Here is a 9,682-nt window from a genome sequence, read left to right as displayed (position 1 = left end):
AACCCGAAAGAGGATATGACTCCGGCCTGTGACTCAGCTGTCTTTATGCCGTCAGTTTTCCGAGGGAGCCGCAGCTGTGAGAACCTCCTCCTAAATAAAAAAAAAGGCATCGTGTCTGAGCTCACTCAACAGATGCCATCATGGAGCCACAAGTCACAAGAGGCTGAGCACATTTTCAAGCCACACCCGGAGAACACTGTGGGATATCCTTTCCCATGTTTGCACTAGTACAGATACGAGTTCTACTGTGTGTTCATGGTGAGGGCGAGAGAGAGAGAGAGAGAGAGAGAGAGAGAGTGAGAGAGAGAGGGCGTGGTGCGACTGCATGAGCTCACAAGGGAAGCGAGTTATTATTGGAAAAAGTCCCAAAGGAACATTTCGTCTGCTGTTCCACATTCATGTTGGAATAAGAGCAACGGATCTACGCTCATTCCATTCTCTCTTGAAAGTATTTTTTTAAGCCAGGTGCTGAATTATAACACTGGGTTACATATTTATTGGAGACTTACTTACCCCCCCCCCCCCCCCAACCCCAACTGTGTACCAAAGGGCTCAGCATCCAGCTAAGCCTATTAGTTGACAGCTGTGTCTTGGTTATTACAGTCTTGTAGCGTGCAGATTTATATTCATTGTTAATGCATTAGGCTGTAGGCATTAATGTGTTCACGGGTGCTTACAAATGAGCAAACAACCATCTTTATCTCCATGTCATTTATTTTATTTTCACAGCGCATTTTAAGAGGAAAAAAAAAAGAAAGAATACGACAACCCATCATTCAATGTGTGAAATACGAAGTCTGGAGAAGCATTAGCACGTCATTAACAAAAGCCCGCAGGGAAGTTTTCATGAAGTTGAAGATAAGAGAAACGGTCGCGGAGCTGTACTTCAATAAACATTACAGAAGTGGGTTTAACATTCTTTTGGGGAGTAATATCGCACATTTAAGATTTTTTAGAATAAATATATATTGAAAAAAAATTATATCGGCATTTAATCAAAGTTGGAGTTGAGAAGTTTGTATGAGACAATCAAGACATGAGGTCGAAATCAAACTTGTATATTCCCACTATCATTTCCCTTTTCTTCTATTAAGACTATGTGCAAATTGTTACATATCATATATCTAGGCCCTGTTGACACAGCAACGTTTTCAAGTGAAAATGAAAAACCTTTGTATTGTTTTGGGGGTCTGTTTACATGGCAACAGTGGCCGAAGCCACTGAAAAAGGAACGTCTTGAAAACGGCTCCATCTTTGTGCAAACGGGTTAAAAGTGCAACTTTTTGAAAACGGCTCCCACTCTGTCTCCGTGTAATCGGGAGAAAAATGGAACTTTTTGAAAACGCTCCGACTCTGAAGAACCAGGGGGAAATGCAACTTTTCTGAAACAATGCTACTTCACATGCAGACCACAGCCGTACTAAATACTTTTTCTGCACATGCTCAGTAGATAGACCATAAAAACAATGGTGGCCTCCAGGGTGTCATGACTCCGAGTCCATATTCTCCTGGAACTTGTTATATTTATAGTTGACAGCCACCGTAATTACAATCCGAGTTGTTCGTCTGTCTATTCAAATGTCCATGTACTCCCATTGTTAATGTTTATAATGTATTGGTCTCTGCAGAAATGTGTTTGTGGTTTCATTACAAAAACAGCCAACAGCACCTACCAGTGGCCCAACATGAAAACGACATCATTTTTACATAAAGTATAACACTCAGGAACTATTAACAATCAGGACGTGCACCTACTTATATTAAACAGACAAATACTCCCTATGATAGAATTTTCTCTTCTCAATAAATGTTATATTATTTTTGTATTAAAATTAGTTTCCATTTCAAATTTCTTCAAGTTTATCTGCCAACCTCTTCCAAAGATCCCCAGTACATTTTCCTCTCACAATATGACCCTGTCTCCTTGTCACGTAACCTTTTTTGTCTGTTACCTGGATCTTTTTATATTATTCCCGACAATAGGCCCCATCCCTTCCTGAAGACGTAACAGAAGATAAATGGATGAACGACTGTCCTCTGCTTGCTGCTGAGCACAGCTGGACAGTGTCTGACAGAGGCCACACTGTCCCTGCCTCCTCTCATTTAATACTTATATATATGTGTGTGTGCAGAACAGTTTGCAAAATGTGCTTCATGCATGTTGCCACAAATGCACATCCAGGTGACGTTAAAGTTTGTCACTCAACTTTACTCCGGACTTCGGCTGCACTTAATCGACTGTGAAATGACAAATTAACATGACCCGCAAAGTCACTTCAACAGCACATTTCGCTCAATCAATTAAGGCTCAAATAGGTCAGACTGAGGATAAGACCGCCTAAGGCACTGCATGGCGGCTGGAAATCCTTTACTGTGACACTAACTCTATATAATCAGTCATAAATACGTCTTGTGTTATGTTTTCTCCTGCTCTGGGACTGTGGGCTTGTGTTTTATGGCTGTACGGTTGATAAAACCCCTCAAAAGACAGGGAGCAATATTCTGTAGATAAATGCAACGGTGTGTCTCGTGGTTGTCTTTGAAGTTCAGCTTCTTGGATAAATGTCGGTTCCACTCAGTATTTTGGAGATTTCTCTTCCTGTGCAACCCTTCATCTCGGGGTGAATTGTATGTAATCACCGGCTGCGAGGTAACCCAATCAGTCATTGTCGAGGGCTTCCGTCTTGCAACGGGTACGTTTCACTTCAAACAAGATCACAGCCGATATAAGAAGTCCAGCTATTTAAAACAAAACAAAAATTTAGACGTACAAAAATTTTTCAAAATCTTTTTTTTACATTTCAAATAATTTTGTCGATCCTCTGTAGTATTAAAGGATTTCTGACAACCTTTTATTCTCAGCAGGCCGGATTATTGCAATAGTGCGTTTACCAGTCTCAGTAAAAACATGTTAGATAGCTCCTTGGTTAATTCTACCTTTTTATGTCTTTATACCTCATTTTAATGTTTTTCCATTTATTTCCTTGTAAAGCACCGTGAATTGCCTTGGGTCTCAATGGTGCCATATCAATAAATTTGCCGTGCCTTACAACGTAAGATAGGGAAAAGATGTAGAAAAGCACTGGAAAGACAGGTTTAAGTTTGTAACATTTATTAAGTTTAACATATTTTCATAGCTGCGGAAGGGGAAAAGTCTTCTGAATAGGAGACGTCCACATGTCGGGGTCCTTTTTGCACACTGCGTCCCAGAAATAGTCTCTGAAGTCTCCTCGGGTGGTCTGCAGCAGTGCCGACGAGGGTTAAAACGCCTATTTCTTCTGGAAAAATCCCATGATTGAAGCTTGTTTGGTCGACTTGTTTGCCGAGGCTTTCTTCTGACTCTTCTTCTCGTCTTGTTTACTCGTCGACGGGGCTTTTGCTTTGACGGGATCTTTCGGAGCCGGCTTGGCGGCTCTGAAATCGTCTTCCGACTCGGAGTAGGATTCACTCACGTAGCCTTTTTCGGTCACTGTGGAAAAAGAAAAAAGACGTGATCGGGAATTAAAACATGAATTCAAATGATGGAAACTCATCAGTATAGGGGTGTCAAACATATTTTAGCTCATGGGCCACATACAGCCGAATGTTATCTTTAATGGGCCGGATTGGCCAAATAGTGCCATAGTCACTTTTAAATTTTAACTTTGTTTTCTTTGTTGTGGAGCAGGGCAGAAGTGAAGAAGATGTCTAGATTTATAGATAATTGATACCAAATATTACGACAATCTGGTGCAAACTACAGTAAAATGTCAAGAAAACTTCTGTAACTGTTGCATTATGCATGTTTTTACCAACTCACCCTGACAGCATGACTGTGAGGCGAATTCTACTTTGCCATATTTCATTGCAGCATCCCTGATATCTCATCTGTTGTCTCAGTGTCGCATTATGTCCGCTACTCTTAAAAAATGTGTTAAAAGTTTCTTTTGATTTTCTACGATTTGCGGGCTGTAATGGAGCTTGTTACGGAACAATTTTGGCCCACAGGCCTTATGTTTGACATCCTTTGGGATTGTTTGAGACAAGAATTTAGACAAATGTTAACGCACATTACTGTAAAAATGTTGAAAAAAACCGTCTTAAAATACATTGCAATATTAAAAAAAAAGTTCCTTTGGCTTGAAATGACATTGCCTGCATCAATCACATATCTAAATAAAGACTTGATTCACAATTCAGAAAGACAACACCCGCGCGGTCACATATTTGGAAAGCAGATCCAGTAAAGCCACTCTGGATTAAGGCGTTTCAGAAGATTAATGAAGAGACGAGCATAAACAGTTGCAGGGAGTTTGAGAAGCAGGTTACACGCCGGAGAGGTCGAAAGTCTGTCGCAGAAACTCCACAATCGCACACACGGACTGGAAATTGCATCTGGAGAGAAATTAAAGTGACCAATGAAACCGAGAACCGAAAGGCATTACGGCTGTAAATTATTCTTTGTGGGTGTTTGGTGGTCCGATATCGCTTCAGCTTCAAACTCCTTGGTTACAGTTTTTCACCCTGAAAGATGCATTCAGCGCCAATTTTTTTGTCCATAAGTGGATTAAATGTTCACTCACCTACTTTCAAGACAAACGAAACGTTATACACCATTAAAATCAAGAGGGCTTCAAGACGTCCCATGAATCTTGGATCTTTTTCAGGCCGCCTGGTTTTGGGATTACTGGATTAGAAGATGAATGTATGGACGGGAAAGGCCCCCAGAACATTAATGGACTGACCGTCGTTTTTAAGAAAAGGTGAGTTTAAAATCCTCCTGTGGGCTCACCACCTGCAGGAAGGTTCTTAAATGGTGCGATGTGATCTGGGTGACAGTGCTCAGACTGTCACCCCTGCGACCCGGAAACGGATAAGCGGAAGAAAATGAATGAATGAATGAATGAATTTAAAATCACAGAATTAAGAGTTTTTGGGGGGGATTGCTGGATGTCTGATGGGCTCTGCATGAGCTTGGAAAAATTCAGTTGAACAATCTTTGAAGGAATATCTTCCTCTGCCATCGATGTTTTCAAAGTACATTAAACACTCTGAAACTTTTTTTTTTAATCTCTTCATACCGATGCATCCTTCTTCGTCAACAAAGATCTGTGACTTCAGGACGCGTCTCCTCTTCCGGATCTTCATCTCGGGGTTCCCCTGCAGGAGGAAGAACAAGTTTTAAGTGATGCTTTGATGATGGAAAACGCATATTAAATGTGTTTTAGATTTCCGTCACTTACGCGCGAGTGCGTAACGGGCAAAAGCTGCTTTTTAGGACTCGGCGTCTTTTCTTTTGTTTCGATTGGCTGTGGAGAGTCTGGAATGACTAGAAAGAGAGGAAAAAAAATAACCATTTCTACACAAGGTTTTATTTTTATTCAAGCAACTGAAAACAAAAATCTAATTTATTAAGTAAATAAAGATAAATATGTGGCTTTGATCTTACTCAAAATTATTTATTTATTCAACAGCATGTTAAGCATCTAAAATGAATGGTCATACTTATTTTCTTTACGCTTATCAATTTAATAAAGAGTAATGAAATAACGAGATGCTAAAAAGCAAACCATCTTCATCACTGCTCTCGGGTTCGGGTTTCTTAATCCTTCGTCTCTTTTTCTTCTCCATTTTCTCATCATCACTGTCAGAACCCACGATTCGCTTGGTTTTGCTTAAAAAACAAAAACAAGAAGAAAAAAAAAAAGACATTTTAAAAACCACAAAAAGTCAAATGTTTCCATGTATGTACATCAAGTGACAAAACCTGTGCTGGACACTTCCACTGTTTTGATCATTCTTCTAAACCACCTGATTTGTTGTGGCCAGTTGAAATGATTTAAGCGCAGATTTCCTTCATGGATAGAATCGCACCTCCTGGAGTCTTTTTGTTGCTCTGCTGCTCCTCCTGTTGCTTCCTCCTCGTCTTCAGGTTTGGAGCTCTTCTGCGGCGGCTCTTCCCGGGTGGACGACGGCGCTGCTGCTGGTTTCTCGTCCTCCTGCTTCACAGTTTTGTCTGCTTTCTCTATGGAAGTGATGACGAAAAAAATAAAATAAATACATTTTTAAAAAAAAAATCACACGAGAAGACAAAATAGACGTTTTACACCATGAAGACGACGAGTGTTGCTGTTTTAATGACATTTTGTGGAAATGAGCATCAGGGTCGCTCACTCGCTGTTTGAGTTCCAAAGAAGTTCATCATCGGATTGGTTTTTGCAGCTGGTTTGCTTTGGGGAGGCCCGACCTGCAACACACAACACCGTCACACACTTTTGACTAAAGGAGATAAATTACATGCACCGAGATGCCGCTTACACGATTCAAGTGAAAATGCAGCGTTTTGTTTTTTTTTGCATATTTCATTCGCATCTACGCTGCAGTGCGTTTACATGATTCCACGTATACATGATGATACATGATGCGTGCCACGAGTTTGCGCGGTTTGTTTTTGTAATGAAACCACACAATAAAACACTATAAACATGAACAATGGGAGTACACGGACATTCGTACGGACAGACAATTGCTGTTGTTCTGTTATTACGGTGACTCTCAGCTATAAAAGTCCCAGACTGGGAGTCATGACACTCCGGACGCCGCCATGTTTTGTTATTGCACATCTACTCATGCATGTGTAGAAGCACTACTTACTACAGCTGAGGTGTGCACCATTTTGGATAAGTTGGCTTTCCCCCTCGTTTCCACAGAGATAAAGAGCGTTTTCAAAAACAATTTCAGTGACTTCAAGCAATGTTGTCGTGTGAACGGACCCCCAAAATGAGTTTTGCGTTTCCACTTGAAAACACCACCGCGTGAACGCGGCCTGAGAGGACGTCAATCCCTACCGCTGCTTCTTCTTTCGGTTCGGACTTGGCCTCTTTGATGCTTTCCTGATTCTTGGGCTTATTTGAGAACATTCCCATGATGCCTTTCTGTGGTTTGACGGCTGGTTTTGACGCCACGCCTGCGTCTCCGTTCGAGCTGGACTTTAGAGTCTCGGGAGCAGCAACCTGCTGCTTCCCTCTGACCAGCTGCAGCTCCAGAGAAGACATGGGCACCGCGCTGGCACAGCGGATCGCACTGTATCTGCAAACAGAGGGAGAAGAAAGGGGTTACAATCAACAAAGACTGACTCGTATATGATTTCTGTAGTTTAAAAAAATAAAAATAAAACCCACACAGCGTACTGAAGCGCGCACTAAGATCAACATACTTGCTGCAGTTTTGAAGGTTGTCTTTCACGGCATCGTAGTCAACACTGTAGAGGGGGCCGCTGTCTTTCAGGAAAGCTTTCTGGACACTGTAGAGGTGGACGCTGACTATTGGGCTCATCTTGGATTTAACATCTGCAAAAGAAATAAAGTGAGACGACATGCTGCTGCCTTCTCCACCGCCTCCGTCTTAAAGTCCCAAAACTAAAGGTTGCATTGGAATAAAGTGGAACAGAGGTGATCTGTCAAATATAGCGTAACTACTTTTATGATATAATGTTTACACACCTTCCAGTTGATCCTCTCTGACCACTGATACGAGATGACTCTGCAAAGCAAAGAATGTCAGCATGAAATCCGTTAAAACTGCAGCTCTGACCACGAAGAAAGATTCAATGAAGTCCGAAAATGTGATCTTACGTACCGTTTCACCGTTGTCCACAAACTTTCCCGACACAAGATAAGTGGCATGCAGCTGAGCAGAGGTTTCCTTCCTCTTGTGATCCAGGTAGTGGTACAGCATCCTGACAAGACACATTATTCTGAGTGATCCAGCCGAGCTGAGTATTATCAACAGGGAAGAATTCCTCTTGAACGTGTTGATTATCTTCTCTGTTGTTCAGCTGCTGCACTGGATGATCTGCCTCTATCACGCCTGATTCCCTGCCTTCTCTAGTATTAATCCACCTCCATGGCTCTTCTCTGAGATCTTCTTCATCTCTAACATCCTTTGTTTCAAAAAATCCAAACTATTTGAATCTGGCTTCTCTAACTTTACTGGTCAGTTCATTTTTAAACCAGCCCAGCCTGGGCGATTTATAAAATCTGGATTTTTAGACTGTGGTATGTACAAAACTGGAGTAGGTGTTTTTTTTTTTTCTTCAACAAATCTGATTGATCAAATTTGAAATTATGAAAATAATCACAATAAACAAGGACACATTGATGTCAGTTTACACTTTGAAACAGGTTTGAGTTGAAACAACGGATGACAAAAATAATTTATATTCACACTTGCACAAATCCAAACAGGTTGAAATTTTTGGTCAAAATATCTAAAATGATGTACAAAAGTAAACTGATTAAATTAAATGAACAAGTGAACATGAACTGTATGAATCAGTATACTGACTGATATTGTGATAAGATTATTTAGACTTTAAAATGACAGCTTTTTCCTCCAAACTGATCCACATCACTTCGTCATTTTACAGCCTTTTCTCTTTTTTTATTTGATCAGATATAAAAAGCCAAAAGAAGAGCACTCACTGTTTTGCTGTGTTGATATGGACGCCAAGAGTTAGACTGAGCCATTTATAGGTCACCTGGTGGGACATAATACTTGATTATGAACAAATTAGAAACCATTGTTAATTTAATCGGATGCATTGAACTGTGCATGTTCGAAAGCTGAACATACTGAGAATTACACGCACTACATGTGGCTGAGCCAGGTGTCAGTCATTTCTATAGAAGGTAACCTGCAGCAACTTTATGACATTCAACGCAATCTAATTCGTTTCTTCTACGTTATCCTCAAGCCGAATTAACTAAAACAACCAAATCGATCGTGATAATTGTTAATTGCACAATTCCACACGCATAAATCATCGTGGAAGCGATATCATTTTAAATTGGGTGTTTTATAAACGGAGTTCAACTGTTAAACATGCCTGGACACGTTTCAAACTGCTGCCAGCTCGACTCGAGAATCCTCACAACAAGACGACCTGAGGCAGATAAAAACCGCACTTACTATTTTGTTGTGGTCGTTAACATATTCGTCAATGTTTTCCAGATAAAGTTGATCCATTGTTTCTGATATTCTCTTTGACCCGAGTGGACAACGCGGGAAGAACGTTTATTTACTTCCTGTTTCGTGTCACGTGTCTACCGGTGTTTGGAGGTTGCAGGCTGCCCCCTGCAGGCCGAGCCGGGTCCAACAGGTATCTCACAGCAATCCCTGATGGTTTGAGTCAACTAAAATTTAGATTAAGGCTGACAGGGTTCAAAAATGAAAAAATAATAAACGAATATACAAACCCGGCAGGAAGAACTCTAGGTGCTATATTTGATTCAGATCTTTGAATAAATAATAATAATAATAGCATTCATTTTTGTCTCTCTATTTAGATTTTGTTATCTTGTCTTTGTTGGTTGAGTTTATTCTTTCTCCTTGTAAAAAACGGTTTAACAGGATTACTTATTCTCCATTATTATATAACATTATTTGGTTGGATTATTCAACGATTGTTATGCATTTCTCCTTGATTACATTTGTCTCTTCGGTGAAGTTAATAAGCTTCAACATGAATAACTTAACTGGCATATAGACACATATAGACATTTGAAAGTATATTAAAACACAAAGTATATTAAAAGACATGATAAGTCAAATAATAAATTTCCTGTTTGAATTGGCTTGGCATAACGTTTGACTTGGAATCAAAGAGCAATCAGGACCCGGTGATTGAGGGGGGCAATCCAAG

General features: G+C 40.4%; 1 protein-coding gene across 1 annotated transcript; it reads right to left on the bottom strand.

The window, feature by feature from the left end:
* Positions 1-3,090: 3,090 nt before the first annotated feature.
* Positions 3,091-9,093, bottom strand: pold3 (polymerase (DNA-directed), delta 3, accessory subunit). The gene is made up of 12 exons (XM_080458460.1): positions 8,950-9,093; positions 8,463-8,518; positions 7,618-7,717; positions 7,482-7,521; positions 7,196-7,328; positions 6,828-7,068; positions 6,154-6,226; positions 5,854-6,004; positions 5,550-5,653; positions 5,223-5,308; positions 5,061-5,139; positions 3,091-3,469 (listed from the first exon to the last, which is right to left on the bottom strand). The coding sequence occupies exons 1-12, from the start codon at positions 9,004-9,006 to the stop codon at positions 3,270-3,272; spliced, it is 1,320 nt and encodes a 439-aa protein (XP_080314586.1). The 5' UTR covers positions 9,007-9,093; the 3' UTR covers positions 3,091-3,269.
* Positions 9,094-9,682: the final 589 nt, after the last annotated feature.

The sequence above is a fragment of the Lipophrys pholis genome (genome assembly GCF_963383615.2).
Source record: "Lipophrys pholis genome assembly, chromosome: 1".
Taxonomy (NCBI): Eukaryota; Metazoa; Chordata; class Actinopteri; order Blenniiformes; family Blenniidae; genus Lipophrys; species Lipophrys pholis.
This window is presented reverse-complemented; position numbering and strand designations above follow the sequence as displayed.

Excerpts from the sequence above, each read along its gene's own strand:
- pold3 (XM_080458460.1), bottom strand. The coding sequence starts at position 9,006 with ATGGATCAACTTTATCTGGAAAACATTGACGAATATGTTAACGACCAC. Across the intron at positions 7,522-7,617 it reads TTGTGGACAACGGTGAAACG|AGTCATCTCGTATCAGTGGT; the intron begins GTACGTAAGATC and ends TTTGCTTTGCAG. Across the intron at positions 7,329-7,481 it reads CAGAGAGGATCAACTGGAAG|ATGTTAAATCCAAGATGAGC; the intron begins GTGTGTAAACAT and ends TTTCTTTTGCAG.